The 23,110-nt window shown below is 33.7% G+C and overlaps 1 protein-coding gene across 7 annotated transcripts in view; it reads right to left on the reverse strand.

Moving 5' to 3' along the window:
• The window catches only part of LOC129949033 (sodium- and chloride-dependent GABA transporter ine), a 35,895-nt gene extending 21,067 nt beyond the window's left edge, over positions 1 to 14,828 (reverse strand). The window contains exons 1-3 of one of the 7 annotated variants that reach the window (XM_056060235.1): positions 14,687 to 14,828; positions 7,174 to 8,033; positions 798 to 1,050 (exon numbers count right to left, since the gene is read on the reverse strand). In XM_056060235.1, the coding sequence (XP_055916210.1) occupies positions 798 to 1,050; positions 7,174 to 7,804 (884 nt within the window). In that variant the 5' untranslated portion in view covers positions 7,805 to 8,033; positions 14,687 to 14,828. Of the gene's footprint in view, positions 1 to 797; positions 1,051 to 7,173; positions 8,034 to 14,409; positions 14,554 to 14,686 lie in introns of those variants that run through there. The other 6 variants (XM_056060239.1, XM_056060240.1, XM_056060237.1 and 3 more) reach the window with 6 other exon arrangements.
• Between the last annotated feature and the right edge of the window lie 8,282 nt (positions 14,829 to 23,110).

Raw genomic sequence — 23,110 nt, forward strand, 5'->3', positions numbered from 1 at the left:
TGAAAACGTGTGCATTAGGTACAACCTAATGTGTCAAAAGAACCGACCGACAAATATCTACTTGTTGTTGTGTCCATTGTTCACACGAGCCTCACGTAAGCTGAAATTAAAAGCTTAAAATAACTATGTTCACCAGCAGACACATTTAATTAGGCTATTTTGTGGAATTGGAATTATAGTTCGGATGTTCGTGATTAGCAAAAATTCCTAGTCGTCTGCTAGTTTCTATACTAAATTGCAAAGTCTAACTTGTTGATTACCTAAGCAATTAAACAATATATTTATGACACGATGGATATATTAGTACAGCGGATGAATTGACTATAATTCCCCTTTTATCACACTCAAGGCCATCATCACAATTTAGGCTATCCCGCATAAGCTTATGGATCTTTCTTTTTGAAAAATAAAACCAGCTTATAGATCTCGCTTTATAGGACTGCAATCTGAGAATTTGCGAAACAATTATACAATCCTTGAGGTAATTAGACACACAACCTATACCTAGTAGAATTTTTAAGTTCTAAGTCCAGTCAGAGTCATAGTCACATGGCTTCACCTAAACGTGATGTGCTTGCGGTTTCAAAAGACGCGCAGCGTTAATAATTGCCTATTTCCCCGAAGCGAATCCATCTCCATTTCCTCGACTAAAATTGCTTAATGATGATCGTTTAAAAAGTTTAGATAATGATAAAGTTCGTATTTCGTATTTATTTGCTGCACATCAGAGATAAGAAAATTGTGTGCGATCTATCTTTTGCTTAGTTTGTTTAAATTTTAAATTGAATAATACTTACGGTGGTGATGGCGGATTTACTATGCTAAACAATTCGTTGGGTGTGTTCGGAACTCTTCGAATCACCAATTTACGTCCATCAGTGGAGCCAATGCCAATCGAAGCTAACGATCGAACTGATGTAACGTCAGAATAAATCTGACTGGCAGCGCTGTCAGCGTAGGTATAGGAACTTGTACTAAGCTGTTTGCCACTGGTTGAAGGGCGCAACAATGGATTGGGGGAGTCTTGATGATCTGCATCGGGGGAATAAGCTGGAAATAAAAAATATACGAGTGAGATAGTGATGTTATCAGAAATGATGGATTTATGAGATACAAAAAATAGGAATGCATTTGCCATTTGAACATCAATTTAATTGCAAAGTCAGGAAATATTGAAGACAAAAAAACTTTAAAAATGGTTGTTTCATTCAAGGAAAATTGATTGATAAATGTGGTACTTATAATAATTGATAACCTGTCAACCTGTGCGGTAAGGGTTCTCCAATTAATCCCTATTATTTGTTGTTTTAATCTCTCGATTAGATATTGATATTAGAAATTCTCAATTTCAACATTTAAGAAGTTTGGATTCGAGTTCAAAGATATGCCGTGCAAAGCTTGTGACACAAACTGGCCATCCTAAATTTTAGCTGGTCTTTCTTTTCTGTGTTTAAATGTAGGTATGTTTAATAACACTTAACATTTAATTATCCTGAATTCGAAACTAGCCTTACAATTTTTATATAACATCAGGTTTTAAAAAATTCGAAGGCGGGTTTGTAATGTCATAATGTTTGTTGCCGAGTTGAAATCCGACAGCTTTTTTTTGGCGGATTGACAGCGAAAGAGATTTCGTGGATTCTTTCTTAAAATTTGAGTTAGCTGTCAAATCACTGGAATATAGGAAGAAAAAGTCAAACCAAAAGTGTCAAATCACTGGAATATAGGAAGAACTATTTCCGCTTCGCCGCGAATTCGTTAATAAGGAAATAAGACGCGAGTCAAGTTTGAGAAGTCGAATTGAAAACGCTCCACCGCGAACCTCATAATCGAACCCCTGGATACAGTTTAAATCTTAAGTCTTACTTAGATTCAAGAAATTTCTTTTAGTTGTCTATATGAAGTTTTGCGGAATCTTAAGATTAAAGCTTTCATGATTGTGAATAATAGCTTTTGGAGGTTATTTCGAATCGAAACTTTGATTTTGTCTTTCTGCTCAACTTTTAAAATACTCGTTTTCAACATTATTTTTGTAGTTTTTCAATAAAATTGGATGTGGTAGCCATTTTCAACGGATTTGCAACAACAAGGAAAGTTATTTTCAAAGCATTTGGGGCTTTCTGTTAAAAACTATTTTAGCATAACTGGGTCAATGTTTCTTACGAAATAATGTGAGACTATTGACGTCTAAACAACTTTTGAAAATTTGTCGAAAGTTTTATGAACTACTTTAAATAATTTAATGAATATTGAAGATTAGGATTAAAGATGTGAATTTTGTTTATTTATTGCTACATCAACCATCAACTAAATGACGGTTGACACAATTTATCAATTGAAACAAAATTCGGTAGTTCGTAAGCTAATTGGCTGCGTTCAATCTCAGACAGATAGGGTATCCGGATACCTTTTTGTTAGTGTTTTACGTGTAAAATAAGAGCTTATCAAAAACAGCTGAGATGTCAAAAAAGGAGTCCAAAGGTATGCAAGAATTTCTGGGGTATGTAGGTATCTGACAGAACAGCTGATTCAAACATGGTTGAATTATAAGAAACTTGAAAATTGCTTTCAGCTTTCAGATACAAATTGTTAGGTGAACATTAGAAGGTAATTATGATCTATTTCTTTAAACTTTAAAATTGACTTATTTTGTTTTCGTTTTGTGAATGACCAATTTCCTAGGTCTAGTGTCCAGCATTCTGAAGTTGAAAAACTTCATCCTGTTCCAGAGGTAGAACAAAATACAGGCTAAATTATATTAATCTTGTTTAAATAACTAAATCCAACTTTTTTGTTTTTATGTATAAAAGCAGACAGAGGCGGACAGTTTGTGGAGCTACAAGCAAATAAGGTCACTGAAAGGAAAGATAAGTTATTCTTTTAGATAATTCAAAACCCCCAAAGAAAAACTACTCTCTTTTTTTAAGGTTGGGAACATAACTATTTTGACAGATGTACATCTCTCGCTCTTGTGATAATAATTTATAACGGTAAAAGTTTGAAGAGAGCAAATCGATAACATAACAAGTTAATAAGTATGTTATAATAGATCACGTGATGGTCAAACTCAGTCATTTGGATGGTGTTCTGCTGCAAGGCTGCTCTTTTTGTATTTAAAGTGCTCTTTTCTGAGTGACAAAATTATTTTGAAGGATGTTCTTCTGTATGCTTGGTAAGTCAATTTTTTTTTACAAATTTAAAGCATATATCAAAAAGTTGAATTCATTAAGGCTCCGATTTGTGCAAAAATGGTTAAAACGGTGGAACTCAGTATTGAGGTTAGAGCATCTATTGTCGCAAGATTTAATTACGGTGTGTCTATTAAACAAATATGCAGATAACTGAATTTATTAAGACAAACCGAGTACTAACAAATAAACAAACATAAAAAACGAATTCTGTACAAAATCTACCACGGAAGGATAGAAAACGAAAAACTACTCTAAAAGAATTTTGAGAGAATTCACCATTAACCGATAAAAGTTTGGAGCTTGAAATGAAATCCCTCCAAAAAAGTTCCGTTAGTGATAGAACAATTCGCAGATGTCTCAAAGAATATAATTTTGGGACGTATACCGTAAGAAAGATACCATTTATATCTCCTAAGAATAAATTAAAAAGATTGAAATTCGCAAGGGAATATGTAAAAAAGCCTCTTAGCTTCTGGAACAAAGTTTTATGGACTGACGAAAGTTCCTTTGAGTTTCATCGATCACCTAAGAAAAAATCTGTTTGAATGCGGAAATGCATACAAAGTTTGCTCCAGTCTTGCAGACCATGTTCCATGGTGGTGGATCAGTAATGTTTTGGGGATGCATTTCTGCAAGCGGTCATGGGGACCTCGACCCAATCGATGGCTCCATGAACCAAAGCAAATATTTAGATGTGTTAAATGAGAACGCATTTCCATCTGGCGATAGACTCATAGGAAACTCTTTCATTTTTCAAACAAGATAATGCACCTTGCCACAAAAGCAAAATGATCACCAAGTTTCTGAATGACATTGGGTTGGAAACCCTCAACTGGCCACCCCAAAGCCCCGACTTAAATGTTATAGAAAATGTATGGGCTTATATAAAAGGAAAGAGGAATTCATCATTGACTAGCAGAAGGGATGAGACTATTTTGGAGGTAAAACTCTTTGGGAAGAAATGCTCCAGAAACTTGCAAAATCAGTTCCAAAACGACTTCAAAAAGTCATAGATGCTAAAGGAGGCAACATTTTCTACTAATTTATCAATAATTTAGTTTTACGTTCTACAAATAGTGTTTTTTTAAATACAATTAAACTGTCAAAATAATTATGACATAACAAAAAGAGATTTTTATTTTTATTCAATAATTAATCTAATTATAACAAAATAACTGTGCCATCAAATTATCCATTTTTTGCCTAAAATCCAATTCCTATTTCAGTTTTACCAAAAATATCAAAATACCAGGATATTCACTCTGTCCAAATAGTAATGCCGACCACTGTTAATCTATTCTGCTCTTCTTGGAGGAGTGCAGAAAGAGAAAGGACCAGCTCTGAGACCCGAAAACCCGTCGAAGAACAATTTTCAAGAAATTTGAAAAGTTCTTGAAGAACAAGGGTCAATTTTTGGTGAGAAGGAATTAGAAATAAAATTGAAAAATATGACATTCGTCCGACGAATCAGTTGAATTATCCAATAAATGTTTTATCTTACAACGATTTTGACTTTGTAGCTTAAACTTTTCACTGCTTTTTATGAACAGCTGAAAGTTGTTTTTATTTTTTGACAGCTATCTCAATACAGCTATCCAACTCGTTCAACAAGGTATCTAAAAATCCACCTATCCAAGATACCCTATCCAACACGAGATTGAACGCAGCCATTAATAAAATGTGATACCATTGTGAATATCTCCATTTTTATATTGATCTTGTTTCTTTTTTGAGGAAATATCTAGTCTGTTGAAATTACTGAAGTAATGAAGCCTGTTGGAGCCACCAACATCAGATGTCATTTCTAGGTTATTTTGCATTTAAGACCGGTCTGGAGGACCTAAGCCATTAAGATCCACAACAAATGTTGTCCACTTTTTATAAGCTACAGTTTTGGAACAAAATCCTTTGCTGAGTTCAACTTTCTATTTCATTAACTGGATGAATCTCCACAGCTGTGATTCCTTTGGAAGGAATATACTTAACAATCTTCATCTTTAAATACTCGAGAACCAACACTTTGTAATTATTTCTTTGCTATTCCAACTCAGACATCGCAAATTTATGATTGATACACAAATTGACAGCTAACTAACATATTGAGGACAATTGTTGTTCACAATACCGATTTGTTCATTCAAAACAGACACATAATTAAAATAAATTCACAGTAGGTAAACAGTGTTGGTAATTGATGGTCACAATACCATTTAATAGAATTCATTGAAAAATATCACTTTATTAAATGATAATTGATTTTCGCAATAAGGGTGAATATCTTAAAAACCTGACGCCAGTAGAGTGATTTTCGAGCTCGACTTTAATTAAGGTTATGGAAAATATTGATGTGCTGTAAAGTGCTTAGAAAAAATAGAGAAGTTATTTGACAGCTATCAGACAGTTTATGATTACATAGATTGAGGTTTTACTGTTCAAGGATCAAGGCTCAGTAGGCGTAGATGTATAGCAAAAAAATTACTTATTACTTATAGTATTTTTGAATTTAAGTCCTAATTGCATTTTGAAATCAATAATAATTTGCTTCTCCTTAAAACGTCAAACACCATTATCTCAATAATCTATTTGCCGGCCGCATAGCTCAGGCAGTTTCCAACCGATTGACTTGAAAAAATCTTACTTCTTAGGCTTGTCACCATGATTAAAAAATTACATTAGCTGTTTGACCGGCACTTGACAATTACAAAAAGGAGATGTCATTGCAAAAACACTGCCCAGTCGCCATTTTAAAATATAATGCTTGAAACATATTATCGTCGCAGTAATTTTACGTATAAAAAATCCCGTTTCTGTAATCTCGATATATTTTGTAGTATTCCTGAAAAACTGCCGTTCTTTTTCGACCCCTAGGGTTGCCTATCTTCCTTAGCTAGAAACAAGTTATAGCCATCATTAAAACCAATTATTGTAATTGTTGGTTGGTTGGAGCTTAAATTAAAAATGTATGTCAATGGAAATGAATTACCCGATCGGAATCAAGTATTTTAGGTTAGAGTTGGTCATTGAAAGGAAAACTGACAGGTTGAAATGACAAGAAAATGGAACGCTTGCAGCAAACGATTTTGTAAGGAATTATAAAACAAAAATCAACTGTTCATAGAGAACAACTTCATCTTTGAAATTATAAAAATTAACTAAAAGAAAGATTTGAAAATTCAAACCCCTGAAATATCTAGAGAAACCTCATTACTAAGTTTTTTCATAAATCTTAAACCGCCTAATCCGGACCTGTGCCATGCACAAGCAACTTAACCAAATCTAAGAATGTTTCTCCAAATAAACTTCAATCACTTAAGTGTCAAATATTTCCAAGCATTGCCAAATTAAGGGGATTCTTTAATTCAAAATAATAACACACGCCGAATTCACAATTGAAGTGCTCCATAAAACCAACAAGTACACATTTCATTAACAAAATTAAACTTTGTCTCAATTTTGTGTACTATGCTGTGCCTGTTCAGTGTAGGTAGTTAAGTTTAGTAGAGCCCAATTTAAGAATAAACAGACTTCAGATTAAAATACTTGAACTTTTTTATTTTGCATTTTTGAGTTTGCAAAATTAAAACGAAAAAACACATAATTTATAACAATCAAAGCTTATTCAAGATCACACTAGAGGATATTGTGCCCACGCAAGTAGAGCGCTCTAAACTTAAGCTTCGTGCTAATACAATAAGTGCTTCAGATTTAAAACACAAAACAAAAAAACGCGTCTTGAAACAATCAATGATGCAAAATAGCAGACCCCCTCGAGTTTCAAAAAATAAAGATTGCAACTTTTCGCACGATCGTCCATAATCATCGAGTCGTCCCCTCACCAAAAAAAAAACTAAAACAAGACCAAACTCTTGGGTAATTACCCCCCAAGGGTTATGCAATTGAATTAGTCGGGGCTTTAAACTACTGCTGACACTTTAATCACAAATTATCACACTGTCACATAAAAGATCATTATAACACTCACCTGACACAACCGATCTCATGCTGCTGTTGCGATCCGTTTTTGGCCTCAGATCAGCTCCGAGACTTGATGACGACTTGATTGAAGCAATTGTCGGACTGGTGCAAGTGCAAGTGCTGGTATTCGAGGCATTACCATTGGCCGTTCCATTGCTCGATGCAGCGGCGGCAGCGGTGGCGGTGGCAGTGTACGGTCCCGAAATTCCACTTTGATGCATCGTCGTCGTCGTTGCAGGCTTGGGATGGGTACTACAGCTAAGGCTAGGTGTTGGAACCGACAAATCGTCGCCGTCGTTGTCGTTGTCGTTGTAGCCGGCACTGCTTTGTTGATGAAGCTGCTCACTTGATGGCGCAGGAAATTGGGGCTGCTGCTGTTGATGTTTTAAAATTGGAGGTGTCGATGGAATTATTATAAACTTTTTAGTCCTAGACGATGGGGTGCGAATAAGTTGGTCTTGTTCATTGCCATCCAAGCTGTCTGGCTGAGTGTCGTGGAGTAAAGTATGACGAAAGCTTAAAGCCAAACTTGCTGGTTTTTGGTTGGAATTAAGACCCAAACCAGCAACAACTGATGGTGAATTGTTATTGCTATTGTTGTTGTTAGTGCTGCTGCTGCTGGTGGTTGAATTATCCATGATGATGGTATTGTTTATAATTATTTTATTAACAATATGTTGGTATTATTATTATTGTTGTTGGTTGGCTTGGTATTGCATTTAGTTATGTTCTACTTATAACTTTGGCACTTTTGTTGGGTTTTTGGTGTTCGTTGTGGTTGTTTTTATCACATGGTGCTTGGTTGGTTTGTTATGTTCTATTATAATGAAAAGGGCTATAAAATGGTTTCACTTGATGTCACACTTTCTGTTTGAATTGTTCACAGATGAAAAAATATGAGCATTCATTATGAAAACATTACAAACTATACTTTTGTCGGTTGAGTGAAGAAAGTTTTAAAGCATCTGAACTTGAAAATTGTGAAACTACTAATCATATTTTGAAATAGGTCACTTTTTATCATATTTTTAAGCAACCTTTAAAATGAAAATTGTATCATAAATTTTGGACAAATGCAAATGCCAATGTTAACTCTCTTCTTTCCCAACCTTTTTCTCTAAATCTATCAACTTTATGAAAAAAATTGCCAACAACTTTTTTGTGTAGAATTAAATAAGCTACAAAATGTACCCACAACTTTTTTCAAAAATACATATAGTTTTCAAGTAATTTGCAAAACAAATTTACTTGACTCCCTTTCACCCATCCTAATTTGTTTCTGTCAAAAATAAGAGGAATATAAGAGACGTGTTAATAAAGCTATCCAAACAAATTCAGCTTATTTGGAATTTTTTTCAAAATTAATATCTAATTTTCCCAGAACTTTGTTTAATAAATCGAACCTAGTTTTGACGTTTTCCACCTTTGACGATAAGCAAACTTGTCATTCTACAATACAAGAAGATTTTTTGAATAGTCAGATGCCACCGCTCGAATAACTGGAGTCAATTGAGAAGTTATAATGAGGCTCAAAGTAGTATTGAGAGTTTTAAATTGCAGAGAAGAAGTGAATGCAGTTAAACTTGGGGAGCATACTAAGAAAACGGCAGAGCTTTTAAAACAAAAGTATCCTGGAAAACTACTCACACCTACTCTGCACAAAATATTGGTTTAAAATCAAAATATCATTGAATATCAATCACTGCCACTTGAAGGACTGTCAGAAGAAGCCCACGAATGCAAAATTAAAGACTCCACGAAATATCGATATCAGATACGTGTAAAGTTTCTTCGGATCCACTTATTTGTTCCTTAATGCATGTAAGCAGCCAAAACAATCTGAAAGAACGATACTCTCCAAAAATGATGAGTTTATTACACATTTCCCCGGGCTTAGATGATATTGATTGACCTTTGTTAAAACTTCTAATTTTAAAACAAATTTCTGAAACACCCTGTTAACAGTTTTTTTTGAAAGTCACAATTTTTATAGCCTTGGACATTTTCTTCAAGATAAAAAAAAATGTAAGTGATATTTTTTTTTGTTAAGGAAATATGATTTTTGCAACCAAAAAAGTCATAACGGGCCACTGTGAAACGTCAAAATGAGTCCTTCCAAAAACAGTGGACTTTTTAAGGCAATCAATTTTGACAGTTAACAATTTCATCTCGCTTCCACTTGATGATTAGAAAAAGACAAATGAATAACATTAAAATGTTTGTGATTTTTTTAACTTTTAGTAGAAGTGACAAATGCAAGTAGACAAAAGATTTTTTGTCCAGGAAAAGCTAAATTATTCTAACTCCATACGATTTGTTAAGGACTTGGAACAATGCTGCTTTCCGCCGACGATATGTAAATACTTTTAAAGACATCTGCCTAATTATTTCTGACTATCAATCTGACAGCTGTCAAATTAAATTTGTTTAATATTTCATTTTTTACTCGAAACGTATGTAAGTATTTTTATCATACGATCGTACAGCCAAAAACTTCTTTAATAAATATTTTTGCCTACGCTTGAGAATGTTTACAGTTATTTCACAAACTCAAATTGACACCTGTCATCAACAAATTGAGCAGTCATTAGTAAAAACTATGTAAATGTTCAAATTGAATCTTTATCTAGAAAAACAAAATGTTTATTGCATTCGATTTTGTACAAATATCTTACAACTTTTATAGGCATTAAGTTTCACTTGACATCGACCGCAGTTAAATTTGATTGATTTAAGTTTTGTTTCACATAAAAGAAAAAAGTATAAGGACTTATCTGTACATTGTATTTACAAACAAAGTGCGAATTAAGTTGAGAGAGGTGAAATATTTTGAAATAGACTTTTCGTTGGCATAAATAAAAATCTGTAAACCTTCAACCTCTACTCATACGGGGTTTCCATGGGTGAAATAAATCAATTTATTTTTGATCTAGATCTTTTAAAACACAAACATTTGCATTCCATGGTGAAAAATATATTGAACTATTTTTGATTTAAATCAATTCTGCTGATGTGGATTTTTCATGGCTGAATCACAAACATGCTTCACCTTCGGCTTCGTCTGCGTCATCCTTCCAAAAAGCAAATATTTTGTTTTTTGACATTTTTTTACAGCTGTTAAGTTGTCAGACAAAGCAAATGTTCAGATAATTGAACTAGAGCTTCCGTTTGGAGTCACATTACGTTACATTACGTTCTTTTCCTTACGATTGTCAAACAAAACGTCAGGTCGAAGCTCCATTGTGATAGAATGCATTGAATTTCTATGGCTGATCTCGTAAACATCAGGTGAAGCCGAAGCTGAAGCGTGTTTGTGATTCAGCCATTAAGGATATTGGATACGTCAAAGATCGATACTTTTAAAAATGACAGATAGTGTAGAGACTTCACTTAAATAACTCGATTTGAAGTACAAATTTTCTATCAAAACTTTCATTCGTTGTATTATAATCAATTAATTAAGCTAAGTGCATTAAATAATAATTTATACATAAATATTTTATATTTCTATTCTATTCGAATTCTAAACAATTTTTTCTATTTGTCAATAAATGGAATGTCTATTTAGTAGTTATAAATTTTAATGACAACTACCACATCAAACTAACCCCTCACAATAGTTGGAGCTACTAATACAGTGAGTCAACTAAAGTAATAAATCAAGAAAAACGAAATTGTTAAATAAATCAAAAAAAGCTTCATTAAAATAGCACAAAATAAAAAAAAGTACAAAATAAATACCTAGTTAATGTACAGCTCTGAGTGAGTACATTCGACACTTATTTTCAATTTATTTGAATTACTTAATTTCATTGAGAGAGATTTTCATGAACATTATGTATGCATATAACCGACAGGAAAAGTTTATTCAATTAAATTGAAGCTGCTTCCTAAGCGATTTCGTTGATGACCTTGACTTATTTATCCATCACATACTTGGCTAAAATTCTAGAATAAAAACCATAGGCTTCTATTAATTTGTTGGGTTTTAAAATTCTATACTTTTTTGCTATAATTTTATACCTTTAAGAAGCTATAAAACAATTAACTTGTCATATCTTTGAATATTTTATATTTTTTTTACAATGTCAACTGTGATTATCTCGTCAAGTGTCAAATTGATATGATTTATTTAATTTCTTACTTTAATTTTTATCAAAATGCAAATAGTACACTTAATTTAATACTAGAGTGTGAAAGTTTAGAATTTTTAATTTTATTTGGGTTGTTTTGGTTGATTTTTATAGCTATTCATTATAACAAAAGCTCGTATGAAATTTCATTTTAGTTGGAAGTTCTTGAGATTTTATATGCAATGTAAAGGCGCCTATAAAAGTCATAAAAGGGTGAATGACTCAATAAAAATGTAATTGCTACTCTCAAGTATTTATTTACACAATTGTATATCCACTCAACAAAATCAATTAAAGTTATCATTTTCTTAAGAGAAACAAAGTTAAGTTGTTAGTCCAATTTTATATAATATATAAAACAGTTGACAGTTAAACTGTCAGTATAAATTCTGATTAATCCTTTTTATTTTCCATAACCTCCTTCCTGTATATAAGGAAAGACTTACATTTGCTTTAACGAATAGTACCTATAATGCATAAAGTAACTGACAGCTGTCAGTTTGTCGAAATTTGCTTATTAAACTATTTTGTATATTAAATCTGTTTTATCTAAGTTATCCATGACCTCCTTCTACCTTCTTATCTTCTTTAGTTGGACTTCTCTTGTTTTCTATAATATCCTCCAAAAAAAAGCCCTATATACAGATTATATTCCGGTTTTCTTTTAACTAATACCATAAAACCTCATACTGACAACTGTCAGTTTCATAAATTTGCTTAAAAGAAAGCCAATTTTAAATTAATTGATTTCTGATCAATCTGCTTTTATTATTATATACTTCTTACTGAATTTAGGGAAAGGCTAAATCTTATTATTATATTCCCTATCTGTCAAAGGTAATTTTTTAAATACATGGAATAATTGACAGCTGCCATTTTCATGAATTTTCCTTAAAAGAGGCAATTTTAAATTAATTGATTTCTTTTTCAATAATCTTCTTATTAAATTTAGTTAAAGGCTCAAACTTTTTGTTTAATTCCCTATTTGTTGAAGGAACCTAATACTTGTATTCATACAATAATTGACAGCTGCCAGTTTCATGAAATTTCCTTAAAGGAGGCAATTTTAAATTAATTGATTTCTTTTCCAATAATCTCCTTCTTACTGAATTTCGGGAAAGGCTTAAACTTATTGTTATATACCCCATTTGCTTAATGCAATTCTTAAATACAAACAATAATTGACAGCTGTCAGTTTCATGTAATTTCCTCAAAAGAGGCAATTTTAAATGAATTGATTTCTTTCAATAATCTCCTTCTAACTGAATATAAAAAAAGGCTTAAAATAATACTATAATACATAAAATAATTGACAGCTGTCAGTTCAATAGAGAAAGCTTGAAAAGAGAAAAATTAATCTTAAAATAGTAAGAAAACTACATGATCAAAATTCAAATATCAATCAAATATGTCAAATATGTTAGCTGACAAATTTTTGACAGATGAAAATGATATCTTAAAAAACTTACAACCCAAATATAATCAAGACGCAAAGAGATTTCCGTATTCTCAGAAATATAAACAAAACTTCCCACTTTTGCTGTCAAAAATCTGATAATAAAATTTGTATAATGTTATTTTTTTAAGAATTCCCTATCGCACAATTTAAAAAAGAAGAAAAGAAATTCAAAGGGAATTCATTCCCCTGCTATGTCAAATGACAACCCGTCTGAGAATATTCTCAGAAATCTTAGACATAAAACAATAAAACAAAATACCGATCTGTCATTGACATATAAACTGACTTAAGAGCTAAGTCATTGTTAAATAAGTAAAAGATCAAAGGACGAGTGATGTTTATGAAAGTCTGCACAGGTAAACTCATCTTTTTCTTAAAAATTGATTTTTTTCGGGGGCATGGAACACGATTGGAATTGTATTTTGTTTTGTCATTGTATTAGTGTAAATTTATGTACGTGTTAACAAGTGTGGTAGATCTGTCAAATTTCTAGCTAAACATTATTGAAAAATCCAGATCTGCATATTTTATCTTAAGTCAAAAAATAAATCAATTTTTTATCCTGCGCACTGAACATTAACCCACGGGCTACTAAAGTTTGACATTCTAAAGATCGTACATTTTTAAATATTTAACTGACCCTGACCAACAAAAATTATGTTTGCTTTTTTGAATGCGTTCAAAACATTGTTATCACTTCATGTTTACTGATTGTTCGCGAGACATGTCACATGGACCGAATGCCCACACAATTATCTAGTCTCGAGTTTTTTTTGTTTTCGTTTTTACTTATCCATCTGACAGATAAGATACAATTTATTATTATTTACAACTTAAAGCTCCCCCATTAAACCACTTTACACTATCTGTCAATCTTAACTTCAACAAAACACAAAATAAAAGTGTGAATACACTTTGCAAGATGATTCAGATATTAAAATACTCATATATCCATCCACCCGCCAAAAGAGGTCAGATGTCGGTTCAAATTAATAAATTAGCACAGAAAAATTATTATTAAAAATAAAAAACGACGAAAAAAATAAAACTGTAACACACTAAAATTAACATAATGTTAACAATGACGCGTGTTTATCTGTAACAAAATATAGTTTTGTTGCAGTAGCCAGTTGCATGCACAATTCCACCGCAAAAACAAACAAACCTAATGCTACAAACATATAGAAGACCAACAAAAATAGGTGATCTGCCAACTTTCAGTGTATCATCTATAAAAACCACTCAATCTGACAGTTTGTAAGTTGATATCCATTTAAATCTAAATCACGCTCATAATAATATCATCAACTCGGCGTATAATGAATTGCAATATGTAAACGGTATAGTTCCATGATATCACAGACAGAGTAAAGAATAGAATGACAGTTTCTGCCGGTTTTTAAATTCTCTGCCGCGCCGCGCCACTCCACTAAACTATAATGACTGCACTGTCTAACGCACTTTTTTTATTTTTGTTGTTGTTGGGGTTTTAATGATTGACTAATTGATTGATGTAGCTTTATCCAACTTATGACGACGAACGTGTAATAATCGTCGTGCTCAAGTTCAGAAATGTTGTTTTTCTTCGGTAAAATTTATGCCACAAGTTTTTGTTTGATATGGAAATTAAAAACAAGAAAACACTATTTACACTGTGATTGTTTCTCCCACGCAACGGTTTTTAAAGGAATCGTTTTCAATGAATTTGAAAGCTGTCAAAACTTCTAAGAAAAAGCACCACGATCGCGGATAACCGACAATAAATATGTTTTTTTTTTATCGAAATAAACAAGAAGATTTAACTGATCTCTCTAAGGATCTCTTTGAGGATCAATCTTTTAGATCAAAATAAAATCAAAATCTGTCAAGATCACTTTTGTGATCTCTTGATCTTAATTTTATTTTTGTACTAAATCGAATCTTAAAACCTTATTTAAACAAAAAAGTCGCTTTAAATCGTTGTGTTGTTTTAAATTCAACTTTTTGTCCGACTCGTATGACAGCCAAATGTCAACTGATCTAAATCTGATCGTCACCGCGATCGTGGTGTGCACAAGTTTCGTATTCTACTTAAAGTGTCTGATATCCAAGATTATTAAAAGTCAGAACCTCAAGTAGGTATCAAAGCTTTCTTTGCAAAAAAAAATAAAATAATTTTCTTTAAAGTTTTGCAATTTGTTTGTTGTTTTTGTATTCCTGAACGTTATCATTTTTATAATAAAACAAAAAAGTTTACAAAATAAAACCGATGCAAGTTTTTGAGGTAGAAAGAGGGTTGATGACAAGCAGAGGGCTGTCAATGTTTGCAATAGGAATAATTCTATTTCTGCTGTAGAGCGTTTTTCTCGTAGAACGAAAGCTGAGAGCTTAGGATTCCCTGAGTTTTTTTATTTGAGTTTGTTTACCTCAGCAATGAATTTAATGAATGAATGTTTTGAAGTAAAGATTAGATTGACAGGCAGAAGTATTGAAAAAGAATGAATTGGAACAAGTGAGATTGAAATATGAAATAATTTTTATGTTTTCCTGGTTGTTTTCTGTGTTTTGGTTCGATTTATAAAATTCTTAAAGTTGATTGCGTTTGTATTTTTTTTTTCATTGAGCCAATCTCTGATTAAATGCTTTGCACAGGGTGCCCTGTAATTCACCGTTAGCAAAATAAAAAATTGAAAGCTTGACAAAAATGCGAAAGGAGATAGGCTTTTATTAGGATCTTTATAAAAGTACTGCAATATAACTCGAGAGTACTGCTTGCAATAATTTTGGAGCTAATTTAATAGAAGACCTTTCTTACCTAAAAAATGACGTATTGAGATGTTATTTTGCAGTTTGTTTAATATTCAGATAAAAAAGAACCTTTTAGGAGGTTTGGTTTTTCGTTTTCATAAATAAAGAATTGGGTTGCATTTTTATTGTTTTAAACTCAAAAAATAACAAATCCACACCAAGAACAATAAATGATAAGCCAATCAGCACAGCACTTCACCGTGAGTACCATCCCATCACTACTTTCCCCTTCTTTGACAGTTGCACAGCCTAGTTTATGTATCAATTACAATTGGAATTGGTGCATATGCTAATCTGTGTTTCAGCAGATTATTTGAATTTAATTTTCTGCTTTGCATCACAGGGTCGGATCGGTTCTCGTCACTGCTAAGGCATAACACTAGCACGATAATTATTCTACGTTTCAATTCAGTGAATTTATTTTCTCATCTCTATCTGTAAAATTTTTTTTATTTTGCAATGACTGGACAATTCAGAGTAGATTATTGTAATATTCGTGGGCTAAGGGCAAATTGTTTTGTAGGCATACCGCCATACTGTTTCATACAGGCCAGCTGTTTTGGCACTAAGTAGGTGAGGATTCTGATCCTGCTGAATTTGTTATTCATGGGTCTTGGTGCCTTTATTCTTTTCCTACCATGGCCTCGCCATATACATAAGGAATGATGTTGATTATCAGCTCTTACCACAATATGGTCCTTTTCCTTTTTTAGACAGAGTATCAACTTCTCGTGAATTTTTGTCTGATTCCATCCAAAGAATTGTTTCGTCCTATCCTCGAACTGAAATCGTTGTTACGGGAGATTTCAATGTACACAATTCTTAATGGCTTCAACATTTAGGCCAGACAACACCCGATGGAGTGTGTGCAGAAATCTTCGCTGAGTTGAACCACCTAACTCATCTAGTCAACGAGCCCACCTTAATATCGGACGTTGAAGGTCGAGCAGAAAATACTCTTGACTTGTTTCTTACCTGTGACCCTGATAAGTACACTGTTAGTGTTCTACCCCTCTAGGCACATCTGACCATTGCGTTATATCAGCAAATTTCTCGTGCCAAAACTATACGAGAAAGCCAACTGGGACGGTCTCAATAATTACTTCAGTATCTTTAACTGGTCATTATGCTTCTTCGATAGTGACTTTGACGCCAGCGTTGATATGATCACAAGTTTAATTCTCCTGGGAATGAGAACTTTTAAACCGAACAGGGTTAAAAGTATCAGCCCCAAGGAAAACGCTTGATTTGGTGCGAGCTGTAAAGAGGTTATTAGGGCCAAAGAGGTAAGTTTCCGTTGCTATAAAGCCAACCGTACTGAAGAATGCCGGAAAAAGTTCAAACAAGCCAGGAAGGCCTGCAACGGCCATATTCGACGGACCAAATTTTTACATGGCCAACATTTAAGGCAAAAAATACTGCAATGTCCCAAAGGCAGTACAAATTTTTGGTCATTTGTAAAAAACATGAAGAATTCTTGCTCTTCTTTGTTTCCTACGCTCGTTGTCAATGACACTCCTTTTGTTAGCTCTTTAGAAAAAGCTAATCTCTTTGCTAGGCAGTTTGCTGCCAATTCTTCGCTGCCAGTGAGTGTTATATCTCCGCCTGTACTGGAGCGAGTTAGTGATTCTATGGGACCTATCTTTTTTCGCACTCGTACTGTGGCAAGAGTCCTAAAAGTTCTAAACACACATAAATCCGCTGGTCCGGATGGTATCCCCGCTGTTGTTCTGAAGATTCTTTTTCATCTGTCCTACTTCTCAGGTCTCGTTACGAGCGGATGGAAAACGGCATTTGTCCAGCCTATTCCCAGAAAAAAACTAATCTTCCTCACCCTCTAACTACCGACCGATTGCACTTACGTTCCTTCTTTCCAAGGTCATGGAATCGTTGATTAATTATCAGCTCAAGAAATGTCTTGAAGATCGAAAGCTTCTTAAAGACCGGCAATACGGCTTTCGTAGCAATAGATCCACCGGTGATCTAATGGTTCATCTCACCGAACAGTAGAGCAAATCTTTAGATCGTTTTGGAGAAAGTAAGATTATTGCAATTGATATTTCAAAAGTATTTAATAGGTTGATGCGTGCTTTCGGTTTTCATGAATCCCTGCTTCATTGGATTAGTAATTACTTTTCGGATTGTTCGGATGATCACATAAGCGATGACGCCAAAAATGCCGCAAGGTGTTTGGGTTTCCTTAGGCGATGCAAGAAATATTTCACCTCTTCTGATCTGGCTGTTATCTACAAGACTTTTATACATACGTGCAAAGCTTGAGTATAATTCCCATCTCTTAGCTGGGGCTCCTGCAACTAACTTAAGCCTCTTGGATAGTATTGAACGTAGACCATTTAAATTAATAGATTTTCATTTACTTCGCTTGAACATCGTCGTAAGGTCTCTTGTCTGATCCTTTTTTAATAAGTATTTTAACGCCTTATGCTCTAGTGAAATAGCCAGGTGCATACCTCCCCTTAAACAGTTCAACCGTAATACTCGCGCTTCTAGGAATGCTCATCAGAATACCCTCAAGCCCAACTTCGGCCGTACTTTCAAGAGATTTGTTCTTTAGCCGTACTAGGCGAATGTGGAATGCCTTACCACACTCTGTATTTCCTAGTCATTGCAATATTCAGGAATTCAAAACCAATGTGCACCGACATGTCCTTTTAAACCCTCTCGACTCGCCACACTGTGCCTCTGCATTATAAGGATAGTAATACGCCCTTAAGTGTGTGTTTATTATAAAAAATAAATTCAGCTTTGTACTTGGAAAATTTGAAAAATTACACTTTAAACCTTTTTTTTTTAATTTTTTTGGACAAATTTTGAGTTTAAAACAATTTTTTGTCAAAAACTGTGCATAGTTTTGACGTGATTTAAAAACAAGCTAATAGACAAAAGTCTTTGCTTTAAAAAAATGTTAAAAACTTAGTTGTAAGTATTAACAATATTTTTTGATTATTTGTTTCCATTTAACGGGGGGAGATAGACCCTCCCCCTCCAATAGTAAATATCTTTTATTTCGACTCTAGGGACCTTGAAACGTCGAGAAATGTCAAAATTTTCAATTTGACAAATAGGACCCATTACTATAACTTTCTATTGGAAGTTAAAAAACGTTTCTAATTATTTGCACGCCACTGTAAACATTTAAAACTCCTAACTTGAGATTTTAATTAAACATGACATTACGATGGTAAAGTTGTTGGGAAAAGTGGGTCGAATTCGCATTTTCTCAGAGACGGCCGGAGATATTTTATGTCGAAAGTTGGTTGTATTAACTCCGCTTCTTTCGTTACAAAAAAACATATTTTTAATTGCTCCAAAAGACTACCCCCATAGAAACGGTATTTTTTTCTGAAGAAGTGTTTTTTCTTACGATTTTTGAAAAATTCAATACGAACTTGGAAACTTTCAACTTAGTTTGTGAACGCACCCTTTCACTAATCATCGAATTTTCACGGTCAATGTAATAAGTTAACTCAAAATTTTCATCATGGAAAAATACACATTGAAAAGTAAGTTTGATAAGTCTTTAGAACCCGTGGTGTGATAGATAGTGCGTAAGACTGTCATTATAGAGGTCTTGGGTTCAATCCCTGTCTGTGCCACCTAAAGTTTTTGTCACGGTACGCTCACGAGGAACAAACAAATCCTCCAATAGTAATTCTTGAAATGAAAACTGCTACCTCAAATTAACCGTTTGGATTCGACACAAAACTGTAGGTCCTCTCAATCTAGTATTTTTTATTGGAAATCTCAAAAAAGGATTCAACATTTTTTACAGAAACTGAAATGCAAAAGGCTTTATCGTTATATGAAATTTTACACTTGAAATGCCCACAGACAAAACAATACTTCTTTAAGGAACTAAATTTTCCTGTACTCGAATCTCACCTTATAAATCTTAAAGGTCTCTGGTGCATCATCGGACATCATAAGGACTCTACGTCCAAAAGAGAAAGGTCTCTTGAGGGGGCCGTACCGACACCAAAACGGCCTCGAGTGCACAACACCAGCACTCCCCTTAATCCCATCAAGAAACAATCCAGTTTCAGTGACGTCGCGAAGGGCAAAGTCATGGTTGCGGTCATTGACAGGAGCGCTGATGATGATGGCACAATATCGGCTGATCGTTGGCAGTTGGTCAAGGTTAAGCTCTCGAGTGGCTTTTTGAGCATTTTTAGGGAGCTTCCAGGACCACTTCCTTCGATAAGGGATGGGGTTGGCATCAAGACCATGTTAAACTCATGGTTTGTGGCAACCAGAGGTCTTGTGACCTATACAAGCTCGCTGTCAGCCGGTTAGGTGAAGTTTGGCCAGGTGCGAAGCTCGAGGTTGTCGCTATGGAAGACATTCCTAGCAGACCTAGAGCCCGCATTTGGATACCAATTGAACCTACTGGTATCGAGGACATTCTCGAGATGATCAGAGTTTGTAACCCATCCCTTCCGACAAATAACTGGAAGATATCCAAGCTAGAGGAAGTGAAGGGTCTTTATAGGAGCGCCATTGAATAAAGAATCTTTGGCTCCTCTAGCCCTAAACGAGGGCTCCATAAACTATGGCTTTGAATCCATTAAAATTCAAATCTATAAAAAAGATGAGGTTAATGAGGAAAGCGGGCCTCCAAAAACAACCGAAGATGAACTAGCGGTTGGATGGCCTGGGATGTCGTCTTCTCTCCTAACAGAGGGTGACGATGTACCCATGCCCTCTCCAATCGCGACTCCACCCTCTACAAAAGTCGTAGACAGTCCATCCTTAATGGACACTGAGGACGACCTTAACATGATACTTCTGAGAGAGGACGAACTCTTGGGTTTATCCTTAGACTCAGAGGATCAGAACAAAACCGTGGTGGAGGCTGATCTGCCTTATTGTCATCAAAATAATGCATAATTATAAATAAGTACAGATTAATCTCCAACACTTCATAAAGGCCTTCGCCTCACTTTTTCTCCGTCTGGCAAGAAACGAGGAATACATTGTCCTGATCCAAGAGCCATGGATTGTAGGATCCATTGTTCGAGGACTCAGGACTCCTGGGTACTACTGGGTAGTCAAAAAAGCTTGCTCTACCTAACACCTCTTGACATATTTAGTAAACAAATAGCTGCAAGCTCTGCTATTCGCCTCAAATCTTCGTCGCAGTGGACTTATTCTTAGGTATTTAGAATCAATTCCAAAGCACACAGACTACACCATCCCCAACTGCAATTCGACAGAAATTTCCAGATTTCTATACCTCCCAGATCTTTTTGGGGGATAGGACATTCTTGGAGGATGAGTCAATCCATTTTTACACATATGGGTCAAAAACAAAAGAAGGGGTTGGTGGAGGTGTGTATCTGAACGACTTAAATTAAGTCTCCCATTCCGCCTGCCCAATCATTGTAGTGTGTTCCAGGCGGAACTTTTGCCGATAATGAAGTCTTGTCCTGGCTCAAAGAACACGTGTTATAAACATCTGATATCCGTTTTTTCTCTGATAGCCAGGCCGCTATCAAATCTCTGGAATCCATAACTGTCGATCATCTCTTATACAGATGGCGCAACAGTTTAATTATTCACCTTTTCTGGGTGCCGGGCCATAGAGACATTCCAGGTAACTGTAAAACAGATGAACTCGCCAGGAAAGGTACAGTACAGCCCATGCTACCACGTTTGGCAAGTACTGGCATACAAATCGCAACTTGTAAACTGCCTCTAATGCAAGACAATGAAAGCACGCCACGAGACTAGGCGTATTCTTAAATGACTTTTGCAGAAGCTGTATGGACGAGGAAGAGGAAGAAACGGTTTTTCATCTTCTCTGCACATGCCCTGCTCTAGCTCGAAAACGCAAGAATTACCTAGGAGAATTCTTCTTTAACGATCTAAACGATCTAAGTCATATCGGTATAATCAGCCTCTCACGTTTCGTAAGGGACTCAACCTGGTTCCATTGGGCTTAGGAGGCCATTAAACTGGCCTATGTGTGTCCGTTTCTATCTTGGACAGCCACTATAACCTAACCTAACCTACGGTAAGGGAAGGGAAATTCTACCGTCTTGAAAAAATGATATTCTTATCTTTTGTTTAATACATCCCTTCAATCAAATTTATGTAATTTAAGGCAAATCAGTTTTTAAATTGAACAAAATATCTTTGATCCAAAAATGGTCCTCGTCGCTAAAGATAATTTTTCGATCAAAATTGGGATCAAGTTCCAACTGCTTCAAAATCCAATTAGTTTAGCTAGGATTTGTCTTGAGTGACTGATTAAACGAAGATATTTTGACGGAAAGTAAAGATATGATATGGCCGAGACGAGCTGTCAAAATCAGCCCGTCCCTATTGGAAGGCCCTTTTTTAAACGGATATGCGATATCGTTTCTGCAATCTTGAATTGTTTTGTAGTATTTCTAAAAAAATGTTGATTTGGAAAAATAGACTGAATAGATGACATCCAAAATGACAGATGTCGCCTTAAAAAATATGGCTGCTATCAACTGTCAAAGCTCAAAGTCGCATTTTAAGAACTTCCCCTTCTAAGTTCAACATTTTTTTTTTTTCCAAATAAAAAGATCATTGTTTTATTTTGTTTATTTATTTATTTATTTTTTTCTTTATTAGTTTACATAAGCGAACATTTTCTTTTCTATTATTTAGCTTTTTTTTCTTTATTATTATTATTTTGTATTATTTTTTTTTTTCTTTTTTCAAAAAGTAATTTACAATTTTTGTTAAAGTCTTTTTGTTTAAAACATGCAAAAAGGTATTTTAAATCATTTTCAACTGTCGATTAAAATTTATAAAAATATTTAAAAAGAAGAACATAAGTGGAGCATTCAAAATTTTTGAAACTATTTTGTTTTTCTGTTTTTTTTTTTTGTTTAAATAAATGAAAAATGGCTATACTTTTAGCTATTGCATTTAACAAAATTAAAGTGTAGAAAATAATAATAAAATAATACAAAACTTAAAAAAGAATAGTTAACGAGTGGAGTTAAGACCCTATACACAATTATTTTGTTTTAATTGTAAAAAAAATTACAATAAAATAAAATATTTTCCTTAAAGTAGTGACTATACATTGTTTTATTTTTGTTTATGTTGTTATTTATTATTATTTTTTGTTTAATTTTTAAATTAGTTAGTGATGTGGTTTTTATGTATTTTTTTTTTAATTTTAGAATTGAAGTTTATGGGCTCCTTTTTCAAAGAAATTTATGCAACATCAACTGATAAAAGTCCTAAAGTTTCGCTGCAAAGAACTTAAAATCAGTTATTGAAGATAATTTGTCTGTCAAATTTACCCTATCTATTCGTTGTATGTGTTTTCTTATAAATTATTTCTTTTTTTAAATAATCACAACAAATTTAATATATTTTATAAATGTACAAAGAGTAGTTATTTCTTTGACTAAAATAAGAATTAATTAAGTTAGAAAGTTTTTTTTAATGTTAATCTAACTAAATTGTTAAGAAAAATTGTATTAATATCAAATCCTCCGTTAATCGTCGCTTATAACCTACTATAAAAAAAAAATAAGAATTTCCTATAAACAAAATTA

The sequence above is a fragment of the Eupeodes corollae genome, chromosome 3 (assembly GCF_945859685.1).
Source record: "Eupeodes corollae chromosome 3, idEupCoro1.1, whole genome shotgun sequence".
In the NCBI taxonomy this organism is placed as follows: Eukaryota; Metazoa; Arthropoda; class Insecta; order Diptera; family Syrphidae; genus Eupeodes; species Eupeodes corollae.